The 27,878-nt window shown below is 37.5% G+C and overlaps 1 protein-coding gene across 9 annotated transcripts in view; it reads left to right on the top strand.

The window, feature by feature from the left end:
• Window positions 1-27,878, top strand: part of LOC116721375 (disco-interacting protein 2 homolog C) — a 163,372-nt gene that overhangs the window by 123,191 nt on the left and 12,303 nt on the right. For 7 of the 9 annotated variants that reach the window (XM_032565046.1, XM_032565051.1, XM_032565054.1 and 4 more), the window contains 21 exons: window positions 2,386-2,477; window positions 6,433-6,543; window positions 7,117-7,240; window positions 9,949-10,058; window positions 11,395-11,497; window positions 11,633-11,697; window positions 12,624-12,717; window positions 13,619-13,738; window positions 14,826-14,940; window positions 15,632-15,771; window positions 16,795-16,931; window positions 17,005-17,213; window positions 17,386-17,500; window positions 18,211-18,412; window positions 19,178-19,287; window positions 23,903-23,983; window positions 24,138-24,261; window positions 24,751-24,872; window positions 24,988-25,099; window positions 25,631-25,740; window positions 27,080-27,210. In XM_032565046.1, coding sequence (XP_032420937.1) covers window positions 2,386-2,477; window positions 6,433-6,543; window positions 7,117-7,240; window positions 9,949-10,058; window positions 11,395-11,497; window positions 11,633-11,697; window positions 12,624-12,717; window positions 13,619-13,738; window positions 14,826-14,940; window positions 15,632-15,771; window positions 16,795-16,931; window positions 17,005-17,213; window positions 17,386-17,500; window positions 18,211-18,412; window positions 19,178-19,287; window positions 23,903-23,983; window positions 24,138-24,261; window positions 24,751-24,872; window positions 24,988-25,099; window positions 25,631-25,740; window positions 27,080-27,210 — 2,527 coding nt within the window. The remainder of the gene's footprint in view (window positions 1-2,385; window positions 2,478-6,432; window positions 6,544-7,116; window positions 7,241-9,948; window positions 10,059-11,394; window positions 11,498-11,632; window positions 11,698-12,623; window positions 12,718-13,618; window positions 13,739-14,825; window positions 14,941-15,631; window positions 15,772-16,794; window positions 16,932-17,004; window positions 17,214-17,385; window positions 17,501-18,210; window positions 18,413-19,177; window positions 19,288-23,902; window positions 23,984-24,137; window positions 24,262-24,750; window positions 24,873-24,987; window positions 25,100-25,630; window positions 25,741-27,079; window positions 27,211-27,878) is intronic. The other 2 variants (XM_032565047.1, XM_032565049.1) reach the window with 1 other exon arrangement.

The following is a 27,878-nucleotide window of genomic DNA, read 5'->3' as shown; positions in this document are numbered from 1 at the left end:
AATGTCTCCAGCCTGCGTTCAGGACTCGACCACAGGAGACAGAAACACGGTGAGATTTCAGCAGGTGTGTGTGTGTGTGTGTGTGTGCTGAATCTAAATCTCATCTTCTCTCTTTCCTCTCTATCTCTGATTCCTGTCGTGTCTCGCCTTTGATGTTGGCCCACAAAGACAAACTTGTTTTGTTTCCTTCCTGCCGAGCCGTCCTTCGCCCCCAGAGAACGGAGGGAATTCATGATGCCCACTTCTTCATCCCGCAGCTCATCCACGCTGCACTGCTGATAACCTCTCATAGCAGCCAGCAGAAAAACACACTTTGATTCATGATAGGAAAAGTTTTCACACAGTTAGGAATTTCTCTGGGAGATTTAAATATACCAAGATATCAACTCCAAAATATAATGAGGAATTTTAAAACCTTCTTCTGTTAGTCACAAATGATCATCTTTATCTGCTCTGGAGGAAAAACAGATGCTTGGTCATGTCAGAAAATGCTGAGTCACTTCTAGCCATGACTCAGACAGATGAAAGAAACATTTAACGTGCGAAAACTCCAAGAGGCAGAATCGTCTGGTGACAACGCAGGAAGATCTGCGTGTTTTCAGTAATTCATGTAAAGATGTGATAAAATAAAGAGTTCGAACTTCTGGTAGGAAAATAAAACTAAGGAATAGGACAACTGAAAAAAATAACAACGCTTTCCTTAGAATTCTGACTTTAAAACTCAGATTTCTGACTTTAATCTCAGAATTTGTTTCCAGTGGCCCTAATGCTCAGCAGGAGTGCGATAGTTAACGCCTTGATGAACACACCGGCTGATTGTAGTCAAAAATTCCCAAAATGTTTTGGTAGAAACCAAACATATGTAGGAAGTAGGAGGAAGTTTGAGTCTCAAATTTTCAGAACGTTGTTTCATCGTCACATCGTAGTCTGGGCCAGATTCATCATTTATCCAGGATAAAACAACCCAGATTATTTCCTTTAAACTGTAGTGTTTGACAGAGTTCGCCTTTGTTTTTGTTTGCTTTGCGGCGCGTTAGCGGTAAATCTGGAGGGAAATGGAATCAACTGAACAGGAAAGCTTTTCCATCTTGTTTTGCCTCCGTTAATAATTCAGACATGAAAACACGGCGATTTATGGCCACGTCTGCCTTGAATCTCCAAGATCTTATTATCTTCTATTCATTAGTTCTGACAAACACTTGGAAGAAAGAAAGAAAATCAGTATTTCACGCTGGATTGCACATGCATAATGATATCAGTGTAACAGTTTGAATTGAGGCATAAAAAGGGAGCGGATGGAACTGATTCCTTTGTTTTGGGTTACAGCATTAATGAACAGAGCTGGCAGGCATAATGAAACTGATCAGAAAGATTTGACAGTGTTTATTGGCTTCATGTAGCTCTGAGGGATTTTTAAAGTGACTTGCACCTTTTTCCACATGGAAAAACTTATTTTTTTTATGTATTTTCCTCCTGAAGAGGTGAAAGGTTGATCTGTGTCACTTAAACATCTGTAACAAATCCCTCCTCTGGCCTTCATCTCTTCTTCTGGTGTGTTGTGGGTTTTCAGTTTGACTGCAGAGCTTCTCTGTACACGGCTGTAATTAAAAAAGCCTGTTGAGTTTATTTCACATTGAGAAATCTGTGATCATTTTTAAACCATTCCTCCCTCAAGACGCAGCATCTGATTGATCAAACGCTTTTACACAACCGGGATCGTCTCTGTTCTGCAGGATCTTGGCTATGGGGAGTAATGATGTCATAAAAGCTGTTACTCAAACACCAACACAAATGTCCAAAGTCTGTGTTGTGTGCAATCCAACACAATACAAATAAAAACTTTCCTATTTTTAGTCAAGGTAAAATTTTAACCAACATATTGGAAAATGTAAAGTACAACACAAAGTTTTTGTCTTTTTATAACTAAGCTGTTTTAAGAGACTTTTCTGAAAAGTTGCCTAAATCAGCTTTTAATTTGAAAGAAAGTGATTCAAATCTTATTCATTTCATTACAAAAACAAACTGTCTTCAATCAGAGGTATCTTCAAATTCACTGTAACACAGACTGCTACAGGAGATGACTCCTGTTAATAGCCAACACCATCTATAGCAACTCTTTGAAGAAATTTAATTAACAACATTTAATTTCCATATTTTTGAATTTGATTTAGTTTCTTTCAATACAAAAATGTTGAATCTGTCCTTTTTCTCCAAAACACAACAAAATCAGACAACTTTATTTGCCTGATTTTATTTTAATCTTCCTATTTTTATTGTTTTGGCCAATAAGTGAATTTGACATGTTGATTTTGGCCCACGTGACGAAACGTTTGGACACCCCAGCTGTAAGTAGTTGTAACCTGCTCTGTTTTGATGCGTTTGCAGGTAAACTGTGGTCCAGAAGTGTGAAGGTGGCGTACAACCTGCTGCACAAACTGGGAACCAAACAGGAACCGCTGGTCCGGCCTGGAGACCGGGTGAGTTTAAAGAAACATGTTTGGTTTTCTCCAAACACTACCTGTGAAAACGTCTCAACTCTGATAGACAAAACTTTGCAAATCTAAAATTGTGCTGCCATGTTGTTTAAATTGGAGGCAAATGCAACACAAATCAGATTTTTTTTCACTGTGGTTTGATTTGCGCCACTTCCATATGTGCAACTAAATCAGATTTGTATCGGATAGTTTTCAAAGCGTCGGCAGTTTGAACGGTCATGTCGCATTTTCTTCTTTTTGTTTATTTCATTCAATTACAGTTTAAAATTAACATGTTACATGTCGGTATAAACAAAAGTTTTGAACCAGACTGAGTAGTTTGAAGAAAAAAAGTCAGTTTTCCCCTTCAGACTAAATATTTTTGCCTTGATTCTGTTAAAAATATCTCAGTACATTAGAAGTAAACTTCAGTAAGGTATAGAAGTCAACAATTCCTTAATATTGATGAAAAGGTACTATTTTCACTAATTACTGTTATAAATGAAAAATAATCTCAATGGAATTAGCACTTTTTCTTCAATATTAAGGAATTATTTACTTCAAACAATCTCCGATGTCTTGTTGAAAGGTTACTTGTTAGTTTTGTGTTATTTGCACTAGAAACTAGACAAAAATACTTGGTGAGATTTAATGTTTTTCCAGTTTCTCCACCTGCTTCAAGCTGCAGTCAAACAGCAGCTGAATTCAAATCATATCCAGATCTTTTCACCCCCCAAAAATCCAGTTTGTTTGTCTTCCATATGTGAAAGTAAATTGGATTTGCTTTTGATAGTTTTGAAAGTCTGCAGTCTGAACGGTTCTGATGCAGTTTGTACGACTTTTACATTATTTACGTCATAATTCTGCACCAGAAGAAGACAGTGTTTACCTTTTATCGGATTCCTTCGTTTTTTTATGATCATGTGACTATACCGTTGGCTCCCGTTGCTCAACAACTTTAAAATCCATCCATAGATGGCGCCGTTCATTATTATTTCCATAAACAGGAAGTGAGACATTCATTTCCTGCGCATGCGAGTCTGATTACAATCAAGTTTAATTAGCAGTATGAACGACCGTGAATCAAGATCTGCTGTGCGAGTATGAAAGTCAGGGGTGTTCAAAGTGTGGCTCGGGGGCCATTTGTGGCCCTTAGACTGATTTTGGGAGGCCCTTGATAAGGGTTACACTCTAATTGGCTCTAAAACAACAAACAGATGATTAGCAGCAGATAACTGATGCTGTTAGTTATCGGTTTGAATTAATCCCAAACACCAGACCTCATCGTTTCCTCCAGATTTAGACAAATCCCAGTGCAGCTGGGCTGAATTTATGATTTTTATCTGATGTCGTCACTCAGACTTTTTAATTTAACGCAGCACACGGCCGTGTGAGAACTTCCTCTCTCTGTCCCGTTGTGGACGTGTGAACCCTTCGCTCAGGACATTAAAAGAAATTCAAACTGAAACGGAAAACGCTTCAGCTGCAGCCCTGCTGCGTGTTTCTGATGTCATATGACGCCCCGAGTGTCTACGCTGCTTCGCTTTCATCTTTATTTTAAGTTTGATCTGGAGCTCAGCTGGAAAATGAGTCAAGGCTGACACAATGCTGGGTAACTCAGCGCTGGTTTAATTATGACTCCTCTGCTTTTTCCCCCTCCTGCTCTGTGGGAATTACAGACCAGCCTTTGTTAGCTTGAAGACGCTGCACTCTTCAAGGATAAATTAGTTTTAATGAAAAATGTTTAAAGGCAGATTCAATTACCCTGAGAGTTGATTATGGACTTTTTATCTGAAAATGGCTGAATTTTAAATTGTTACTGCAGGTTATTTAACTTTATGTAATTCTCCATCTGTATGATTGAAGGTGTTTAATTCAGACTCATCTGTTTTTTGCAATTCTCTTATCACTGAAGTTTGTGTAAAATCTTCACATTTTTTGTTCTACTGCAAAATTGTGAGTCTGTTGCAGATGTTCAGCAAAAATGGTCAAAAACTTTGGGTTTAAATGACGCTAACTCCCACCTGCAGGTGGCAGTATTTCTTACTGCTGACATACTGCTGCCTCCGCCTTACTTAATATGACCAGTAAAAAAAAGTCACATTTCTCGTAAAAGGCAAGCGTAAATATCGCAAAATTCCTTCAAAATATTTCCAAAATAGCACAAGAAAATTTGTGATTTAGATTACAAATAAATTACAAAAACATTTTGGAGGAACTTAAATAATTTACACATTTTCCCCATTTAAGAACTAAAAAAATATTCTGGTGAATTCTTTCTTTTTTTATCTGCACAACAATGAATAAAGCAGATTTTTTTTCCCCCCATTTGTCTTAATGTTTGAAGTCACTTGAATTTTTTGGTTAATTTTCCATTTTTTAAGTCTACAAATATTTTTAGAAAATAAGACTTTTCTTTACAAATTTTGCTTCTTTTAGCCAAATATACTGGATGAGTGTGCCTAAAATTTGCTAAATTTTACCAGGAGATAAAAGTAAAAGGAAAAAAATTAAGAAAAACTTACTTAAAATTTTCTGTTTAAGAAGATACAAACTTTATATAAATATAAAATTACGAAAAGTGTTTCTAGGGCGACGTTTGTGCCATTCTTGAATTGAAGTCGGTCCATGAAAAATTCATCCACCAGAGGCCCACGCGCCGCACGTTGGACATCCCTGATATAAGTTATTAAAACTTCAGAGAATTACTTTGGGACCAACAGAGCACAAAGCTGAGAAATACAATAATCACATTCCAGTGATTCTTCTGCTAAAGAAGAAAACTAATAACTAAAAATCTCATTTTTCAATTTGCTAAAGTATCAAGTAATAATAGAGTAATATTTTCAGTCAGATTCACAGTGAAAAGATGAATAAACCAATTATCCTTAAGGTTGGTTTCTGTTGTTTCATTTTGCTGCAGCACATTTTATATGAATAAATTATAAACCAAACAACCAATCAGAGGCTCTTAAAAAAATCTTTATTTTCTGCGTCTGATGCGTCCTCTCTGAGCAATTATCTGCAGATGAATCCTGAGCGGCTCAACGCATCAATATCTGTTAACGCATCATTACAAGGCAGCTGCACTTAGCTTATAGCACACAGAACATATCTACTGTAGTAATGTGCATAAAAGCTATTTAACAGCACTTCACTGGGACTTACTGGTAATGTCACAGCAGGCAACTGGAGCTGAACTGGATCCAATAAGGCAGAGATAACATGGTGCAGGAGCATGTTAGCTGCTGATAAGTTCATGTCCTGTGTGCTTGATACACATGGAGACTTATCTTAATGGAAGTAAAAACATTTGCAATCAATAAAATCCTGCAGTAAAAGGTATTTAACAAGCTTACGGATCAGGAAGAGAGCAGATCTGAACACAAGTGAAGAGGCATTTACAACAAAAAAAAAAAAAAAAAAAACTTGTGGCATCTTATGGAAAAAAAAACAAACTTTTTGGCATGATGGCCAGGTTGAAACTACTCTTCTTAGCAAAAAACAAAACATTTCTTAGTAAAAAATAACTTCTTTTTAGCTACTTTTTTTTTTTACTACACTACTAAAGATTTTTTTGAGAAAAATTATTTTAAAAAGTCTTATTCTTTAATAAATGTTTTTTATTTTATTTTATTTTATTTTTTTACCAGCTAAATAAACAACAAACTCAACACACAACGTTTTAATGAAATAAGCTAACCGGTCGTATTTCTGTAGACAACAACAAACCAAAACTGATTTAAGAGAAATGTTGCAGAAATAAAAAAGAGACAAAGAGGTGTTAGCGGGACGTTTTCAGTTTTTATTTTTTCTTATTAGAAAAACTAAAGTCCGGTCCGGTTTTGTCCCAAATTCGTTCTTTCCCAGTATAGTCACGCTCATCTGTGCAACTAGTTTGACTTTCTTTCCTTCCAAACCTCATTTATGTGACACTAATTTTTCTTTGTGTCTGTAGGTGGCGCTGGTCTTCCCCAACAACGACCCCGGCGCCTTCATGACGGCTTTTTACGGCTGTTTGCTGGCGGAGGTCGTCCCCGTGCCGATAGAGGTACCGCTGACCAGGAAGGTGAGAATTCATCATGGACCTTCAAAACAGAAGACATGAATTATTATTTAGTAAATATGCTTTCAAAGTTAAGTGGAAACTTTGGTATTTTAACGACCAAAATGACAATAATTCATATATGTACCAAAATAATAATAAAATCGGGCAAAAGAAATTTTTTCCAAATCAGTTTCTTTCAATATAAAACTTATGTGACTTTAATAAAAGCTGCAGGTGTATGTCAGTGTCTGGTGAATTTTTGATTAAAACATGTTTGCTTTTTATTTATTGGGTAGAAAATCCAGACGTTTTACTCGAGAGAGTAAAAATACTCCTAAAAGTAACTTTTCTCAAAAGCAGTAAATGTAATTGAGTAAACATAACTAGTTAATATCCAACTCTGAGAATTAAGAATGCTTTACAGTAAGTAACATAAAATACTGTGCAGTAATCAGAAATAGCATAATTTGATCCCAACGCATGTGCAATGAGTAGAATAAAATGAAGGTGTGTCGTGAAGCGGATCACCTTCATCATATCGTCAGCAGGAGTCTTCATCAGCCCCGATGATGTTTCATTCTGCTGCCTTCGCAGGACGCCGGCAGTCAGCAGATCGGCTTCCTGTTAGGGAGCTGCGGCGTTACCGTGGTGCTGACCAGCGACGCCTGCCATAAGGGACTACCCAAAACCCCCACCGGAGAGATCCCGCAGTTCAAAGGTCAAACACCCAAACCCCTTCTCCACCCTGACACTTCTGGCTAAACAAGCATGATACCTGAACAGGATCCATATTTGGTTTTTATAACACCTGGGATGTTGACGCATTGTTAGGAAGCATGCCCATATTAGGAATGTTGCAAATTGTGATTTTTTAGCTTAATAATTGTTTTAAAATTTTATTGTTTTTAAAAATTTGTACAGAAAAAAAGAACAGCTATTTTTCAATTGGGAACCGCCAGGGGGCGCTATTTTATGTGTTTGTTTTGCTTATCTAAGGTTCATCATTATTTTTCCTGGAGTCCACACTACAGACATTACAATAAAATTTTACTTTTACAAGTATATAAAAAAAAGACATATTGATAGATAAATTTATTCTAATAAATTTTAAAATCTTACAAACATTACAAAAATATATTAAAAAAATTCTAGAAAGTTGGAGCAAAGATGGAAAAAAAAGCTAAATTAAAAAATATAATCCATAAAATTTTTAAATCATAAGTTTTATATTAGCTTTTTAAATAAAATATAACTTCTTCTGTAATAAATATTATAAAATGTGTTAAAATACCTTATTGAAATGTTATTCTTTCTGATTGGCTGTCAAACTTATCAAAAGTGTGGAAACAAAATAAAATTGGACGTGATTAGTATAAAATATTACACATTTTCTTAGAATCAAAAGACATGAAATGTCGTGAAAAATGTTATTATTAGGTAAGATAATACGACATGGATATAAGATTTATTAAGAAACTTTGAATTATAACAAAATTTTTCATGACAAAACCGACTAAAATCAGAAGATATGAGGCAGAATTTATGAAAGTAATAACTTAAGAGAAAAATGAAAACTTTGATGGGTAACTATTGTCAAAAATGACAAAAATTATTTAATTCTGCAATAATTCCTAAAATGTTGTTGACTTCAGCAAGAAAAAAACGCATCATCTGTCCGATTTAAAGTGTTTTAATTGTGTAAATAAACTAAACTAAAACAGGGGTGTCAAATTGTGGCCAGGGGGCCATTTGTGGCCCTGGAGTGTTTTTTTTTTTGTGGCCCCCTTTACAAGAATTTGTAAAGAATTTCATCAGAAAACGGAGCGTCTTCAGCCAGAGGTCTCTTCACATTTGCCGTAACACAGACTGCTACAGGAAGTTTGTCCTGCCAAAAGGCATCAATATATACAGTAACTCTTTGAAGAAACTGAGTTAATATGATCAACATCAAAATCTATTTTCCCTTTGGGATCAATAAAGTATTTTTGAATATGAAGATTAAAATGATTTTACTATAGAAAATCATTTTAAAGTGTTCTACAAAAAACAACTAAATTAGACAACTTTAATTGCTTGATTTTGTTTTAATCTTTATATAATTGCTTTTTTGGCCCATAAGTAAATTTGACTTGTCGATTTTGGCTCACATGATAAAAAGTTTGGACGCCTCTGAGCTAAAATAACCTGACGGAGCAGAAATCAAACGTTTCTGCAGGTGGATTTCCACTTCCAGGTGATGCAGATCGATAGAAAAACAAACGTCAGCTCATAAGACAGGATAAAGGAGAGGAATCTCTCCGTTATAAACAAGCTCGGTTTGCTTTGCAGTAATGGATTTATAAATAGAAACATGATGCCAGCAGATTTAGGATTTGCTCATTAAAGCAAAGTGCTTCTCATATCGATCAGCCTAAAGCTCCTCTCAGTCGCACGGCTGCTGCTTTCCTCCATTTCTCTTCCATCTGCAGTAATTCAGACATTAGCACGACTCAAACTCTGTTTATTTTCAGTATTTGACACCCAGGCAACATTTCCACACCGACTGAGCAGCACATGATCCTTTTAGCAGCTGAAGAAAAACCTGAAGATTTAAAGACAAAATTCACTTTTCCCACGTTTTTGAACTCACAAAAGTTTCTAAAAACAGGGACAGTTCGTAAAAACAAACACCCAGCCATTTTCTGGTTAATGCTTTTGATGTCTTTCACTCAAAAACACAAAATACTACCAAGTATTGGTACAAACATCTTGGTGCACTTGAAATAAGTCTAAACTAATGTACAAGTAACATTTTTAGCAAGATATAGGAGCTTGTTTTGGGTAAATAATTCCTTAATATTGATGAAAAAGTTCTTGTTCTATTGAAAGATTATTTCATTTATAACAAGACATTCCCCCCATGTTATAAGTAAAATAATCTGCCATCTCTTTCATCAATATTAAGAAATTATTATCTTCAAACAAATTCTTATGTTGCTGAAGGTTTCTGGCCTTGCCTCATTTCAAGTGCAGTAAGATATTTGCACTAGAAACTGGTAAGATTTTGTGTTTTTGCAGTAAAAAACTTCTCGATTGTTGAATCACATGCGACGGGGGCTGCCCCGTTACCTAGCAACCCCACCCGAGCCCAGCCCCGTTACCTAGCAACCTGAGCTGAGCTGAGCTCCAGCACATTTGGTCACCTGGTCTTACTGCTGTAAGGCTGCTGGAAAAGACAAGAGGTTTGTTGTTGACTTGCCATCCTGAAACCGCTTTCATTATTGTTGGTTGTGCAGGAGCCTCCACTTCTGCTTTTCAAAACTAGTCATCTGTTTGTAGCTTCTTTTTTTCTTTTTTTTTTACCTCTGGCCCATCCTAACCTGTTCAAGAAAGCATAATAGGTTATCTTTAATAGATTTCTCCCTGATCTGATGTTGTTGTGTCCAGGTTGGCCCAAGGTTCTGTGGTTCGTCCCGGAGTCCAAACACCTGTCCAAGCCGCCCAGAGATTGGTTCCCCCAGATTAAAGACGCCAACCAGGACACCGCCTACATCGAGGTACGGCGCTTCCTCCTGTCGCGTCAACGTCTTCCTGGAGTAGAGAGACGCCGCTCCTCAGCAGCGCAGTGATTGATTTGATTTTTAAGTGACGTCCTTTTCGGCCGCCGGGTTGTAATTGCGCCGGCGCTGAGGGTGAAATGCCTCCTTGATTGCATTTTGGGTCAAAGGAGGCTGAAACGGAAACTGATGAAAGGAGAGGAGTGATTGAAAAATGACCTCCTGTTTTCCTGACAGAAGCAGCTCTGCAGATAAACCCAGACAGATGAAAATTACTGCAAGACTTTTGGTTTTTCTGTGGATGAAAAAATATTATTTCAGAAAAATAACATCAGAATGTGATTTATCGCCTTCATAACAGTCTGGCCCGACAGAGTTTTAGACAGCAGAGATCTTATTTTAAAGTAAATCTGATGGATTATTGTGACTCAGCAGCTTTCAGAGAGAGTTTTCGTTTTTATTGTTCAGATCTGTCATTTTTTGTTGTTGTTGTTTCGAGTCTCTGCAGATGAAGAACTGACTGACAGCTAATATTTACTACTGTGGAGCAAAAATGTTTTCATTCTGGCCAAAACTGAGAAACAATAAAAAATCAAAATACAGTGATGTAGGTGGTTATGACAATAATATAAAAATGTCTATGAGAAAGTCAGACGCTGTAAACTTTTTGTTCAGAATTTGACCCTCCCAAATTTAGGAATCGTAGTAAATTTCATTTTTAGCAAATAGAAATGACCACAGGGCAGATTAAAATTTAGAAATAACTACTTTGAAAGTATTACAAGTACTTTCTGAGAAGCTTTTTAAGGCTTTTTAAGATTTACAGATTTGTTTTGCAAAAACTGCACTGCAAAAACGCAACATTTTAGCCTAGTTTCTGATGCAAAGTACATTTGAAATTAGACTAAATTACCTTTCAGATTATTTAATTTGTAATGTGGGAAAAATGTTGTCATAAGTGAAAGCTCCTGTATCTTGCTATAAAGTTATTTGTAAGTTAGTTTTGTTTTATTTCAAGTGTGCTAAGATATTTGCACTGGAAAGTAGATCAAAAATTCTTGGTAAGATTTTGTGTTTTTGCTGTGTGTCTGCTAGTTTCAGAACCTGAAAAGTTTCTTTACAGTTTCTAAAACTTTTGGGTTATTTTCCTAGAACTTGCAGGTCACTTTTTAAAACTTTGATGCTATGCTATGAAACTCAAACGGTGCATTTATTGTGTATGCTGTGTATTTATGTGTATATATATTTATATATTCTAGTTTTTATCTATCAGAATTGTGTTAAATGATGGTTTTAATGTTATGATTATCATCACTTCCTGTCTTTGTGCGTCCAGTACAAGACGTGTAAGGACGGCGGCGTCCTCGGTGTCACGGTAACGAGGACGGCCATGCTCACCCACTGCCAGGCCCTCACACAGTCCTGCTCCTACACAGAAGGTAACACACACACACACACACACCCGCACACCCACACACACACACGCACACATACACCCCCACACACACACACACACACACACCTCCACCAGTTTCCTGCAGTGAAATCTGATTCTTTGTTCTTCCTGTTTGCAGCTGAAACCATAGTGAACGTGTTGGACTTCAAGAAGGACGTGGGTCTCTGGCACGCTGTCCTGACTGTAAGGAAAGCTTCTGCCAACCTCTACCGCCTTACAAGTATTAAAACTGAATGTTACTGTGTAGTTTCTACTCTGTTTAATTGTGTAAGAAAGTAACAAGTCTTGAATTTCTCTTGACTTGTTTTAGTTTTTACAGATAAACTGCCAAGTTCAGTTTCTGATTCCAATAGAGATGATTTTACTTAAATTTGATCAACAATATTATCCAAAATACCAGTCTATCTAAATCTGATTTATTTTTTCAGATAAAGTTTGTATCTTTTACTGGGTAGCGACAAATCGGCACAGTTAGTGCTGGATAAAATTCTTCAAAATTAGTATTTATTTCTTAGGTTGATAACCTAATTTGAAAATTTCTTTTGCATTTATTTATTTTACTTTTTTGTTATCAATTAAATAATTTTATTTTATTCTAGTTTTAGATTTTTTTATTTTTCTCATGAGAAATATTACACATTTGTAATTTTTACAATAAAATTATTATAAGTTTATATAATTATATTGCGAAACATTTTTCTTACTATAATAAGAATAAAAATAATGTAATAAAATATATAAAAAATAGTTATGCTACTAATTATAATATAATAAAATAAATGTACGTTTATTTTTTCTGTATAATTTAATTAAAAAAGAATAATGTGTTAATAACACATTTATGCTTCTGCCTCACTCCTTTCAAACTGTTTTTAAAAATGTTTATCATGGTGTTTGAATGTCTGAAATAAACAAAATAAGCAAATAATTATGTGAGTCATAACAAATTTAAAGACACTAGTTGAAAAAAAACTGCAGAAAAAAGCAGGAATTATTGCGAAATATCAAATCTAACAGACCAATCAGGGCTGCATTTGTAGATAAATGAATAGTAAAACTCTTTGTTTCCTGTTCTCTTCTTCTTCTTCTTCTTCTTCTTCTGGGGTCAGAGTGTGATGAACATGATGCACGTCATCAGTATCCCCTACGCCCTGATGAAGGTCAACCCTTTATCCTGGATCCAGAAAGTCTGTCAGTTCAAAGGTAACCCAGACAGACATGTTTGTCCTGAGTCAGTTAGCAGCAAAAAAGTTCAATTGAGATGTTGCCATGGTGATTCCCTCCTTTTTCGTGAAGTTAGCAACCAGGAGGAAACTGGTCGCTAAATAGTCACTTAGAATAAACAAAATTATTTCTATACCAGAAAACTTACCGAGAATTTCTTTTTTTTCTTCTTATTTTTGTAACTTTCTTTGTAATTTACCTTAATGTGATTTATTTTCTTCAGTAAAATTAATATTTATTATTTCTAATGGCTCAATGACTTATTGGTTGTGTTTAATTAACAATGAGCCTTTGTTCTTGGTCTGAGAGAGACTTTTCAAAATATACAATTTTGTTACATTTTAGTTTATTTTGTATCTGCTGTAGAATGTAAAATACTGCCATAAAAATGATTTATAAAATATATATAAGAGTGAATTAAAGTTAAAACTTTTTTAAAATCTTTTTGCTGGAAAAGTTGATGATCCCTGAAGAAAATGCTGTTTATTGCATTTTATTTATTTTTACCAGGATAAAAACCTATTTAGATTAATTAAGAAGTAACCACATGCGGATCACAGACCACTCACAGACCACACGCGTCAAATTAATCTATATGGGAAGCATTTAGATTAATTAAGAAGTAATTAATCTAAATGCTTCCCATATAGATTAATTTGATTTTTTTACACAGTTAAATTTTTTTGATATTGCTACCTAAATGAGACAAGTACTAAAAAGAATAATGATTGCAACAGAATAATAAAGGTTATAAATCCTTTTTTAATAAACTTCCTGTCTTGTCTCTGGGCTTTCCTAGTGGAAACTAATGACTTTTAATGTAAAATCATTAATTTGCTCATAAATAACCCCTTTAGATGCTGTTTAATGTTTCCTGCAGCGAAGGTGGCCTATGTGAAATCACGGGACATGCATTGGGCCCTGGTGGCCCACCGGGACCAGCGCGACGTCAACCTCAGCTCCCTGCGGATGCTGGTGGTGGCCGACGGTTCGAATCCCTGTAAGAAAACATTCCCTACTTTTCTGTCGTCTCATATTTGAGCTTTTTATGGGGCGAAAACACCAGTTTTATACCTGGAAATCAGCAAAAACAAAACAAAACAAACAAAAAACCCAGGAAAACCAGATTCCTGCCACTTTTATGTAATTTATGAGGAGGAGGTTTCTGCTGGAGGGGTGTCCAAAACTTTTGTCAAAATCAGCAAGTTAAAAGTCTTTCTATTAATAATAATAGAAAGACTAAAATAAAATCAAACAAATAAAGTTTTCTGATTTTGTTGCTTTTTGTAGAAAAAACGTAAAAATAAATTTTGGACATTTTTTGTATTAAAACAAATTTAGTCTAGTTTTCAAATTTAAATGTAAAAATATTTTATTAAATGTTGCTCATATTAATTCACATTTTACAAAGAGTTTTTGTCGATCCTGATGACTGTTGGTAGGACAAATGTCCTGTAGCAGTCTGTGTTACAGTGAATTTGAAGAGGCCTCTAACTGAAGACGCTGTTTTCCCAGTACAGTCTCATGAAATTCTTTTAAATTCTTTTGAACTTGATTGAACAAATTTATTTGAGTGACTTTCTTTCAAAATATTCAACATATTTAGCCAAGTTTAATAAATTAAATAAAAACTGATTTAGTCACAGCAAAGTCGACTTTTCAGTAAAAGTCTCGACTTATTACAAACGTTTGGCTATAAAAACACAAATGCTTTGTGTTGTACTTAAAGTTTTCCATTGTAAGAAAATTTGGGTTTCACCCTGAGTAGAAATAAAAAACGTTTACGATTGTATTAATCTTGAATTGGGAATGATAAATTAAAACGAGCTCAATAATTTCCATTTGCATCATAATTAATAATTTTTTTCTTTCTACCAAAAGCTGTCGTCGATAACTTCGTTCCGCTAAATTTACCGTGACTCCAGGGGCCAAAAATGGCCCCCGGGCCACACTTTGGACACCCCTGCTCTAACGGAAACATGTTTTGTGTTTTAACTGGATTTATCTGGGTAGAACTGGTTTCTCCTCCTCCCAGTTCAGATGTTTAACTGGGACGTGAATCCCCAGTAACGCTGTCTGTGTCTCAGGGTCGATTTCGTCCTGCGATGCGTTCCTCAACGTCTTCCAGACCAAAGGTCTGAGGCCAGAGGTCGTCTGTCCCTGCGCCAGCTCCCCGGAGGCGCTGACCGTCGCCATCCGCAGGTAAAACATCAAATCTTTTATTTGCTAAATAAATAAGATTTAGAAAGTATTTACAAATCTTTCCTCTCTTTCTCTGTGTTTCAGCGGCTTTATTCTCATAATTTTGTGGATTTAAAACAATATCTGAACCACAAACGATCTTCATGTTTGATGTAATTTACTGCTGTAACACTGTTTAACTTTAATCTTTAACTCTCTAATTTTAAATGTTTCTATGGCTTCAAACTTCGTATCTTAATGTCCGATTAACACAAAGTTAGACGGCATAAAGGAAATTTTACACAATATTCATAGTAAGGATGCAAGTTATCAATTTTAGGAAAAAATATTTTAGAATTAAACATTTAAAGTTGAACTAAAACAAGCTAAAAAGCTACAGTTGGACATGAATATCCTCCAGCTGGCTACATGATGGAGTTTTTCTCTTAATTATGGTAAATATTTGCTCGTTTGTTGTGATCAGTAGGAACAGTGAGGTTCCTGCTGTTCTGTTCACTATTGATGAGACAATTTAAAGACTCCAGTCTGTAAAAATGTTGAAGCTCTTTGCGTGTGGTCTGTGAGTGGTCTGTGATCCGCGTGTGGTCTGTGAGTGGTCTGTGATCCGCGTGTGGTCTGTGAGTGGTCTGTGATCCGCGTGTGGTCTGTGAGTGGTCTGTGATCCGCATGTGGTCTGTGATTCGTCCGTCAGGCCGCTGGAGGAGGGCGCGACCCCGCCGAGCCGCGGCGTTCTGTCCATGCCTGGTCTGAGTCACGGGGTGATCCGGGTCGATTCGGAGGAGAAGCTGTCCGTTCTCACTCTCCAGGATGTTGGTTCTGTGATGCCCGGAGGTAAAACCCGACCCAGTTCACCTCAAATAGAGTCAGAACTTTAAACTTTAAACTTCATGAAGTTATGATGGTGTGAACGATGTCTAGGTGTTATGATTACTGCGCCAAACTGTGTTATGTTGCATTTCAGCAACATAAATTGTCAAAATTTATGTTTTAGAAATGTTGATGTGAATACATTACATACAATTTGCTTATTTTGGGCCGATTTTCACATTTTGACCTGTTGCTGTTCTGAGAGTGAATCCTCACCAGTCCTGTTTAATCCACTTTAGTTAAACTCCGGTCCATTTGCCTAGAAAGTCCGGTTCATTTGGGAAGGTCTGAATGCATAAACAAGCCAAAAAACCCTCTGAACTCTGGTTCATCTACAATCCCAGATCTCTGTTTGGTTAAAGTGAACTCTGGTGCATATTGAATGCATACAGTATGTGAATGCTAATCAGACCGGAGGCCGCTCCAAAAGCAGGAAGTGAACTGCAGCACAGGGGATTCTGGGTTAATACAACCAAAACAAACGCGTTAGCCTAGCGCTAACGGGAGAAATGACTCGTCTTTTATCAAAGAGAAATTGTACAATCGCTGAAATCTGACTTCACTCCATTTTCGGTTACATTTGGTGAAGAAGGAAATTGCGCTCAGTGTCTTCTTCAGAGGTTTTTGTGTCGTGTCCTTCAGTGGGTCTTGGTGCGGCGCCCCCACAGGCGAGGAGGGGAACAGCTTTGACTCAGTGCAGTGAGAAAACCAACTTCAGCCGCTGGAAATGTAACATATATTCCACTTTTGGTCCCCAAACAAACAGAGTCTGCCAGACTAAAACATCCTCAAAGAACAATTAAGACAACTGGGATTTCAAATTATCTTCATAATCTCCATTGGGCCAATCAATATATAAAAGTGTTATTGGAGTGGGTAAGGAAAAAACAAAACAAAGCTTCTTTTATTATAGAAGGAAAATGTTTGCCTTTTTTGTCATATCCTGCCTGGTTCATTTTTGACCTGATTTATTTATTTTGCCTGCAGCTTTGATGTGCGTTGTGAAAGTCGAAGGCGTTCCTCAGCTCTGCAAAACCGACGAGATCGGAGAGATGTGTGTTTGTACCGTCGCCACGGGAACCTCCTATTACGGTTTGGCCGGGATGACAAAGAACACCTTCGAGGTAAATCTGGAAAGGTTTGATTCCTCGTCTTCATGTCTTCGTGTCCTGAAGTCTTTTCAAACGGACCCGTCAGGTCTTCCCTGTGTCCAACAACGGGACGCCCATCAGCGAGTTCCCGTTCACCAGAACCGGCCTGCTGGGCTTCATCGGACCTGCCGGCCTCATCTTTGTCGCAGGGAAGATGGACGGCCTGATGGTGGTTGGAGGACGGCGCCACAACGCCGATGACATCGTCGCCACGGCGCTGGCGGTGGAGCCCATGAAGTTTGTCTACAGAGGCAGGTGGGACAAAATCCACGAACCTGCCGAGGTTCAGAAACGGATGAGGAGCGGCGCTGACCCGGTGTGTGTGTGTGTGTGTGTGTGTGTGTGGGGGTGGGCGTGGGTGTGTGTGTGTGTGTGTGTGTGTGTGTGTGTGTGTGTGTGTGTGTGTGTGTGTGTGTGTGAACGGCAGGATAGCAGTGTTTTCCATCACCGTGCTCCATGATGAGAGGATCGTGGTTGTAGCTGAGCAGCGACCGGATTCTACAGAGGAAGACAGCTTCCAGTGGATGAGCAGAGTGCTGCAGGTTCATTCATTCATTCATTCGTTCATTCATTCATTCATTCATTCATTCATTCATTCATTTCCTTCTCTGCTTGCTCTTTATTCTTCCTTCTTTCCTTGATTTTGATTTCTATCCTTCCTTCTTTTTCTTGTTTTTATTTTTTTCCTTCCTGCCTTTTTTCTGTTTCATCATTCCTTCTTTGTTATTTTTCCTTCCTTCTTTGTTTTTTTCTTTTTATCCTTTCTTCCTTTGTTGCTCCTTTCTGTTTTCCTTACCTGTTTCATTTGTTTGTTTTTCATTCCTTCTTTTTTATTTTTCTTTCTTTGTTTTTTCCTTTTTGTCTTTTTTCCTTTCTTCCTTTATCTTTTTCATCTTTTCTCTCTTCTTTTCTTCCATTCTTTCTTTCTATCCCTTCTTCACTCCTTCCTTCCTAACTGCTAGTTGATAAAATATTCTGATGTTCTCTGATTTTTTTTTGTATTTTTACCACCAAACAAGGTCAGAAGGGGGAGGATTGGTTGACCTTTCCTGACCTCTGAAAACATTTATTAATATCTTTAAAATAATAGCTGCACAAACAAAGATTTTTTCTGCACAAACGTTTTACACCAATTTCGTTAGATTTCACTCAGGTCTGCATTTGTGCTGTATTCAGCTTTAGTAATTATTAATTTATGTTAAATTTAAATCTTTTGGTATTTTGACCTTGTTTGTGCACTCTGACCTTCCAGGCGATAGACAGCATCCACCAGGTGGGGGTTTACTGCCTGGCCCTGGTTTCCTCCAACACGCTGCCGAAGACGCCTCTGGGCGGCATCCACCTGTCTGAGGCCAAGCAGCTCTTCCTGGAGGGGGCGCTGCATCCCTGCAACGTGCTGATGTGTCCGCACACCTGCGTCACCAACCTGCCCAAACCGCGGCAGAAGCAGCCAGGTGAAGCATCCAGACAGGAGGAAAAGTTAAACAGATTCTGGATACTATAAAGTTCATTGAGGGAAAAAAAACAACTAATTAACTACTTTAATTATTAAAGCAGGCAAATTTAAAACTGGATTGATTTGGTCTGAGTGTAATTGGATTTCAAATGGAAGTGTTTACTTTCTCTGTTAAGAGTATAAATGGAGATGAGGTGGTTTGTGGTGATTTGGCATTAAGCAAACTTAAAATAATAAAGTTAAAAACATGCAATTAAAGAACAGACGTTGAGAAACTCTTGATCTAAAATCTTTAAATATTGATTGTTCTTCTGGATCCTAGAAAGTTTAGAAAGATCAATTTCTACAAAACATTGAAATCCCTTCCAAATAACCTGGGATTTCACAGAAAGTAACCAGAATGTTTTTAGAAAGTAACCCGACAGTTTCTAGAAAATACGCTAAGATTTCCTAAAAAGTAGGAACTGTCGGGCTTCTTTCTAGGAATTATCAGGTTACTTTCTAGAAACTCTCAGGTTACTTTCTAGAAACTCTCAGGTTACTTTCTAGAAACTCTCAGGTTATTTTCTAGAAACTCTCAGGTTATTTTCTAGAAACTCTCAGGTTACTTTCTAGAAACTCTCAGGTTACTTTCTATAAACTCTCAGGTTATTTTCTAGACACTTTGAGGTTTCTTTCTAAGAACCGTCTGGTTACTTTCTATGAACTCAGGTTATTTGTTTCTACCTGATAAGTTGGAACCTCTTCTCTCCTCTCTCTCCAGAGATCGGTCCTGCATCTGTGATGGTCGGGAATCTGGTGTCGGGGAAGCGGATCGCTCAGGCCAGCGGCCGGGATCTGGGTCAGATCGAAGACAATGACCAGGCAAGGAAGGTGTGTGTGAGAGGGGGCTCTGCTGGTTTTCATCACACACACACTATGCTTTATGTTCATCCTCATTACACCTCATTTTCACACATTCGTCATCATGTCAGGCCAGTGTAGCGAGAATCCTAAACAGAAATGTTAAAGCTGTAGAAAACAGTCTGGAGAAACAAAGTTTAAAAAGAGCAGGAGTGGAAATAATGTCAGACAGAAAGTGATGGATCACAGGAGTTTGTCGCTGACAGAAGCGACTTTCTTCCCTCCGTCGTGTTGGAAATGTCATCAGTTACAGGTTTCAGATTCCCCGCAGCAGAACACATCCAGTCGAGCCTAATGAGAAGAGACAGATCCCAAAATACAAACTAGACCCGTCACAGCTGCCGACACGCCGCTTCGCCTCCGCGTTTCCCCGGAAAGCCGATGTATGGGAGATTATTCCTGCCAGAAATACAGGCTGGATGCTGCTCTGCTGTGATTAGACTGATGCCATTTCAGTGACAAGAGAGATCCATGTAACCTGGAAAGATCTGAACCTAACCTAAAAATATGACTAAGTTATGTTCCAGAGGGAAAAATCTGATTTGGTGCATCAGCTCAATGCTTAAAATCCATGAAGCTGATTTATTTTTCTACTTCCAATTTGAGAAATTGTGCAGCTCCTGTTGAGATGCTCATGTTCGCTTTTCAAATTCTTGTAACACTTTTAAAGTAAACAGAATAAACTTTGGTGCGAAACAGAACTTTATCGTGAAAAGTTAACACATTTATTTTTGTATTATGGTTATTTTTTCATGAAGAAATAAAAAAAAAAAGATTAAGAAAAGGTTCCATTTTCTCCATTTTAAGGGCTAAAACTAACCAGTTTAATCCAGTGTTTTCATTAAAACACATGAATTTCTCCATTTCATGGATTCTTACATCCTGCTGCTCCTCATCTCCTGCTCCATGTTCTTCATCGTCCATCCCGGTGGAAACCAGGCCCTCAGTGTGGATGAACTCCTACTCAAACCGTTTTATGTTTTAACTTAATTCAACAAAAACACATTTTTAAAATGAGTTTTTCCAGTTTTTTGATCAGTGGATCCGTAATATTTTCATTTTTAGTCCTTTATAATTCTTTTTAGTCAAAAAACACATTTTATTATTAGCTTAGACAGTTATTTATTTAGTTGAATGTTTTTATGATTTAATTTTTTATACATTGTGGTTGAAGCACACAATGTAGTAGATTTTATGTGTTTATTTTTTATATATTAAGCCACATTTGACTAAAAACTTTTTTTTTAGGTAAAATACAAAAAGGAATCTGAGAAAATTTTATGTCAGAACTTAATTATAAATATGTTTTCATCTTTTGCTCATGAACTCTTTTTTTGGAAAAATAATTCATTTTTACCTCATTTGAGTGTAAAAAGTGTTTTCTGGTAAAATTTTATATTTTTTTTCTTTTTCAAATTCAACTTTTTCTAATGCGATACTTTAAAATGCATTAAAAAAACACAGATGGAAACATGGCTGCTGTTCTTCGAATGTATCTGAAATGTTTTCAGTATTTTCCCAAAAACAAATTCTCCTACTTGAAGGCGAATTGTGTTTATTATTTTTGGAACATGACCTCCATCCGTCCGTCCGTCTTTCCTTCCTTGTCGAATCTTTTGTTTTCTCTCAGGTTTCACTGCAGGAATCCAGGTGGGATTCATCATAATTCTGCTATTTTCATATTATTTTAAATGTTTTTATTTATCTCTCCCTGGATTTTAACTGTAAAGGTGAATATTAATGAGTGCTGTGTGTCATGTGACTGAGTTATTGCTGACATTATGAAGTTAATGATGTTATAAATCTGTTGGGTTTGTAGAGTAAAAGTTTTTTTTGAGCAGTGGACGTTAAATCAGGCAGCAGGAAACTTTTGGTTTCCATTGAATCGTTTTATTTTAATTCAGAGTCGACAAGAAGCTGAGCGATGTTTTCATCTGAGGAGCAAATTCAGATTTAAATCTTCGTTATTCCAGAAGCCGGAGCTCGCAGTCGGAGGGAAACAGGAAACCTGCTGGAGTGATGCATTCAACAGGCTGCGGCGCTGCACACTGACTCTTGATTAACAAGCGCAATAAAGTCTGACCAGTCTGCTGACGGCTTGTATTAAACATGGTGGGAGCAGGATGATTTATCAGATCGTTTCAGATGCTCAGAGCAGCAAGGCTTTAGCAATCTGGGCTTTCTGTCGGCTGAATCTGCCAGTAGAACCAGAAGATTTGATCAATAATCAAGAGTTATTGACTTAAAACGAGCTCCTGTAGCTTTCTGAAAAGTTACCTTAACAAAGTGTCTGAGTAGCCTTAAAAAGTCTTACATTTTGTATCTAAAGATCAAAATTTAAGACCTCAAAAAGTCTTAAATTCATTTTAAAAAGTTGGCCAGTTCTTAAGTTTTGCCTTGAAAGGACGATTTAATCTTGTATATTCTTTTTTTTTTTTCTTACGAATTTTTTTGTCAAGCAAAAGTTTAGTCACACACAGACATTTTTGCGTTCTGTGACTCAATACGATTAAGTTGTTAACATGCCCTTGCTAGCTAGCTGTCATTTTTACTACTATCATTTGTAAGCGAAAATTTCTCGACCGTTGGCTGGACGAAGTTTGTGCATTTCTACAGAGATATAGGCCTTAAATTACACTCACGGGGGTCTTAAAAAGTCTTAAATTTGAGTGGGGGAAACCTGTAGAAACCCTGTGTAAGTTAGTCTACTGAGATATTTGCACAAGAAATTAGATAAAAATACTTAGTTGGATTTTGAGTTTTTGCAGGAGCCGGTTCTGATTTTCTGGTTTGGGTCGAGCCTCGTCCGTACCACTGTTACTTACAGACATCTCCATTGCATTCTGTGATTCAAGAGCTTGATGCTACTGCTAACTAGCTGCTAACATACCCCTTCTTGCTAGCTAGCTAGCTTTTTCAGTTTTTCATGAGGAAATGCAATTTATGTACCATGTTTGTACATTTCTGTGGAGATAAAGGTCTTAAATTCCTTTCATATTGATCTTAAAAAGTCTTACATTTTAATTGTGTAAGTTTGTTGCATTAGAAACTACTTGGTAGGATTTTTTGTGTTTTTGCAGTGTAGCGACCCAAATCGCAGCGGTGCTGCAGACCGGTTCAGTTCTGATTGTCTGGTTTGGGTCCAGGCTCATCTCTCCTCACTGTGACTGACTGGAGGAAAAACCCCAAATAGTAATTTAAAAGGGACTTTCTCTACTGGAACCGGCAGAAATCCTGAAAAATTTATGACAGGAAGCTTCCTCTCCGTTTTCTTCCTCCTCCACCTCAAACCACCCTGTTTCATATTTCTCCTTCCTCTTAATTTCCAAACTGTGATTTTCCGAAGCTGGATTTTCCTCTGAAACCTCGTTGGTATTCTGTTTGAAGTTTCCTTAAAAACTTCCAGCTGGAAAGAGTTAATTTGTTGCTTTATAAAGACTCACAGTGGTGATATTTATTGTAAATGTCAGCATTTGTGGAATTTATGATATTTATTGATGAGAGAAAAGTGCCTGACCACCGACTGTCAGCATGCTGGAGGAGCTCAGCAGGCAACTGGCTGATTATCCACCTGAAGGAAAACATCTGCTTTTTTATTCAGTCCTTATCAAAATCAACATACAGAGCTGTGAACAAGCATTTCCCTCCTTCACTTTTGCTTTTTTTCCTCACATTTAACAGTTTGAGAACCTCAAACAAACCTGAGTAAATAAAGAAGCAGTAGAGCAGGTGATGAAATGAACTAAGTAACCAGACGATAGCAAAATAAACATCAAACCTGAAAACATTTATGATCATTGCTGGTTCTTAATGTATCTAAAAAAACAAAATAACAATGTTCTAGTCTAGAACTGCTTACAGTCAGTGTAGTCTGTTAGAATCCAACTCCCGTCCGTTTACCTAGAAAGTTTGGTTGAAGTGAACTCTGGTTCAGGTTTAATGCAAAATATGAACGGCAAGCGAACCTGAGATCGCTTCAAAAGCAGGAAGCAGACTACAGTGCAGGGCATTCTGGGTAAATGACTCGTGGTTTTTTAAGTGAAAAGAGAAATCGCCCAATCGCTAAAATCTGACGCCACTCCATTTCTGTTTATTTTTTGTGAAGAAGGAAGTTGCACTCAGTTTCTTCTTCAGAGGTTTTTATGTTGTTTCCTTTAGTGGTTCTTGGTGCAGCGCCCCCACAGGTGAGGAGGGGAACCGCTTTGTTTGGTTTGTCTCAGAGCAGAGAGAAAGAGAACAGCAGCAGCTGGAGATGGAACAAATGTTGCAGTTTTGGTCCCCCATAGAATTGGGTCTACTGGACCATCAGGAGGGAAAACAACCTTAGAGATGTTAATGTGAGACTTAAAGGTTCTGCAAAGAAGATCAATCAAAATCTTCTCCACAGTGATGTAAAACAGCCAGTTATCACAAACACTTGATGGCATTTTGAGGTGTGATGACTTTTTCTTCTTTTTTTTTTTATTTAGTTTGATCTGAAACATTTCCACCCAATAAAATCAATCAATTTCTGGTTTGGAGTTTATCTAGCATAGAGACGGTAAATGAATCACTGACGTGGATTATTTTTTGCTTTATTTTTTAGTTCCTCTTCCTGTCTGAGGTGTTGCAGTGGAGAGCACAAACGACTCCGGACCACATCCTGTACACTCTGCTCAACTCCAGGGTAAAAAAATACACTACACATCATAAAGATATGAATCTGTTCAGACACTCATACATGCACTTATTTAGAGGGTGACATTTGAAAATCATAAGAGAAGTGAAACAAGACAATATTTTTATTAAAGGCATGGATCACTTCTCTTTGTGACCTGCAGGGGGCGATAGCCAGCTCACTGACTTGTGTTCAGCTGCACAAGAGAGCGGAGAAGATCGCTGCCGTTCTGTCAGAACGGGGCCACCTGCAGGACGGAGACCACGTCGCACTCGTTTACCCTCCAGGTGAGCTCAGCGCGTTTCTCCGTTTTGTGAATCGATCAAATATGAGAAAAGGTTCATGTAAAAATAAAAACTGATTCAGTAAAGTGAGATTAATAAATAAGGCATTAGTTATGTTGCAATAATCCAAAACTCAATGGAAAGTTCAGCTCTTCATGCCTCAAGGAAACCAAAATAAAGGTTTTTCAGTGGCCTAGTCAAAGTCCAGAGTAACATTTAGTTGAGAATAACCTTAATCATTAAAACAAAACGTCCTAAACAATTAGACAAAATCACACTGCAAAACCACAAAGTCTTACCAAGTATTTTTGGTCTAGTTTCTAGTGCAAATATCTTATTACTCTGGAAACATAACAAAACTAACTTGCAAGTAAATTTTCAGCAAGAAATGGGAGCTTGCTATTCCTGAAGACTGGAGAAAAAGTTGTTTTTCCACCTGCAAATTATTTGACTTATAACAAGACATAACTTCTTCTTCTGCCCTTCCTGCAGGTATCGACCTGATTGCTGCGTTTTACGGATGCCTTTACGCCGGCTGCGTCCCGATCACGGTGCGGCCTCCTCACCCGCAGAACATCGCCACCACGCTGCCCACGGTCAAGATGATCGTGGAGGTAAAAACTCTGGTTTAACCTGCTAGCAGTCGTTTTGACTGCTGCCGGTGCGGCTTGCTCTGTTTCACGGCGCTTCCCTTCGTTTTTTTCTGTGTTTCTGTGATGATGCGTTCAGGTGAGCCGCTCGGTGTGTGTGATGACCACGCAGCTCATCTGCAAGCTGCTGAGGTCCAAAGAGGCGCTGGCGGCCGTGGACATCCGAACGTGGCCGCCCGTCATAGATACAGGTACGCCACCCGCCGAGAAACTAAACGATAAAACGACTTTTATTTAAGAGAAAATGTAGAACAGAGAACTAATTAATTTATTTGAAAGGGTATATGAATGTTTATGTATTTATATAAAAATAAAAGCATCAGCCCAAAATAAGCCGTTGGATCCAAAACTTAATTCCTCCGTAGTCAGGCCTGTTTTCACACGTTTATTTAGTAGCGTGAAAAAATAAAAATAGAGAATCAGATTTCAGCAAATAAAAATCAGAATTGAGCATCAAGACTGTGAATGTAGCTAAAGTCTGAGGCTAATGCTTCCTGGGTCAAAGGTCAGTCTGAAATTGATCAGAAACTTGGCTGAAAAAGCTGCCAAACTGAAAGAAAGTCACTGCTAAAAGCAAAAATATACAGAAACAAAACCTTTTTTATCAATACTCTCCCAAAACAAAACCAGTTTGGTTCTCTTTGATGTTGCTCCATTCTGTCTCCAAAGTTAAAAAGCAAAAACCTTACAGATCTGTTTTACGGTTGAGTTTTTCCTTCCAGATGATTTGCCAAAGAAGAAGCCTCCCCTGCTGTACAAACCGTCCAACCCCGACACGCTGGCCTACCTGGACTTCAGCGTCTCCACCACCGGCATGCTAGCTGGAGTCAAAGTGAGCATGCACACACACACACACACACCCACACACATACACACACACACCCACACACCCACACACACACACACACACACACACACACACGTGCACTGCAACCAGAGGGTTCAGTTATTTATTCAAACCTGAGTTTTAAAACTTCAAACTACGGCTGGAGATAAATACATTTTTATCAACTGACATTTTGGTTTTAAAGATGTAATTTTTGGAAAGTTAGTGTTTTTTTCACTGAAGGACTCCTTGGCTTTCCGTAGTTCAGTGATGGCGGCCATCTTGTTTGGCTAGCGTGTTTTACAGCTTCTATTTATTTGGACTTTGAATTCAGGTCAACTCTACAACAAAATATAAAGGTTAAATATAAAGGTTAAATATAAAGGCCATTCTTAGCTGTTTTATTTTTCATAAGAATGAAATCATAGTAGTACAATAATAAAGTTGTAATATTAGGAGAATAGAGTAATTTTATGAGAACTAACAAAAACTACAATAAAAAAATAACATGAAAATACAATTTGAATATTTTATTTTACAAAGAATACTTAATATTTTATTAAAAATGCTTAAGAGTGAGACATGTTTACCCTGAGTGAATCCTAATAACATCCAAATTTCACCTTAAATCTTCCAACAATTTTTATTTTATTTTATCTAATTAGTTCTGACGGCGCGCTCATCATCACAACAGAAAAGAAACACAAAGCATCATTAGCGAGGGAATCCAGGGCAGCAGGAACTAACGCCGGCGTGTTTCCTCTTGTGCCGCTAAATCGCCTGTTGATTGTGATTAATCACGGTGCTTAACGAGCTCAAGTTGATTGATCCGCTTAACGAGCGGACCAATTAGCGCTGCGATGTTAAAGCTGGCAACAGAAACTACAGAGGAAGAAACACGAGGATGCTGCTGCAGCCACACTTTGGTTATGCTAATCAATACTCTGCGTACTCTGTCTTCAATACTGAAGGTGTCCTTAAAGTCACAAAGTCCAAAATGTGGGGACCGATTTTTTTTATGGCCGTCAACTGCAATTCAAAAATCATAAAGATTTGGGCCGTGGATGCAGATGGAGAGTTTTAATTTGTAATCAGAGTAAAAATTGTTACCAACATAAAATGTAATGTACAAAACAAAGTATTAATGTTTTTATAGCCAAGTTTTAACAAAAGTTAAAACCAAGTTTATCCAGAGACTTTTACTTTGCTGCACACAAATCAGCAGCAAGTTGTCGACTTTTGAGTCGACAACTTGACTTGTAGACAAAGAGACATAAATATTCAGGACATTTATTAACTGACTGACGTTTAAACTTTGTCTTTTCTGCGATTCGATGCGTCTCAGATGTCCCACACCGCCACCAGTGCCTTCTGCCGCTCCATCAAGCTGCAGTGTGAGCTCTACCCGTCCAGAGAGGTCGCCATCTGCCTCGACCCGTACTGCGGCCTGGGCTTCGTCCTCTGGTGCCTTTGCAGGTCAGACACTTATGAACGAAAAAGGGTGAACGCCAGAAAACGTTGAAACAGATCTGGCTAAATTCTAAACATCTTTTTCTAATTTATTTAAAATAAAACTGAGCAAAAAGTCAAGCCGCTACAAATATCTTGATCTAAAATTACCCACATTTAATAAAAGCAACATAAAAAATAAAAAGGTAAAAGAAAGACAAAAATAAATGTATAAAATACTGGAAATTCACTCCACAAAATAGAAGTCCTCCAGACCACCGGGGGGAGTCAACCACCAAATTTTACAGGACCAGACTCTCAGTAAAAACTGGAAGTGATAATTTTTAAAAGTTGGATGAAGAAAAAAAGAAAAGGTGTGTTAAATATTGTAACTCCAAACTCCCCCTGGTGGTCAGGAGGACTTCTGTTTAGTGAGGGGAGTTTGCAGCGTTTTATCCTATCTGCTGTTTTTGCTACTGGCAACGTTTTCACTTTTTCTTTTGTTGCAGCATTTTGCTGTTGAATTTATTTATTTATTTTGTGTTTATGTGTTTTGGAGAGCGCATCAATCATGTGTTAGCAGCGAGTTTTGCGTCTAGCCGCGAGTTTGAACCCTTCAGCTAACAATAGACAAAATCTGGGAATATATAAACCCTCTTCTAAAAACACTTGGAACTGCCTATTATAATAGTTCA

Source organism: Xiphophorus hellerii, chromosome 6, assembly GCF_003331165.1.
Source record: "Xiphophorus hellerii strain 12219 chromosome 6, Xiphophorus_hellerii-4.1, whole genome shotgun sequence".
NCBI classification, from domain to species: Eukaryota; Metazoa; Chordata; class Actinopteri; order Cyprinodontiformes; family Poeciliidae; genus Xiphophorus; species Xiphophorus hellerii.
This window is presented reverse-complemented; position numbering and strand designations above follow the sequence as displayed.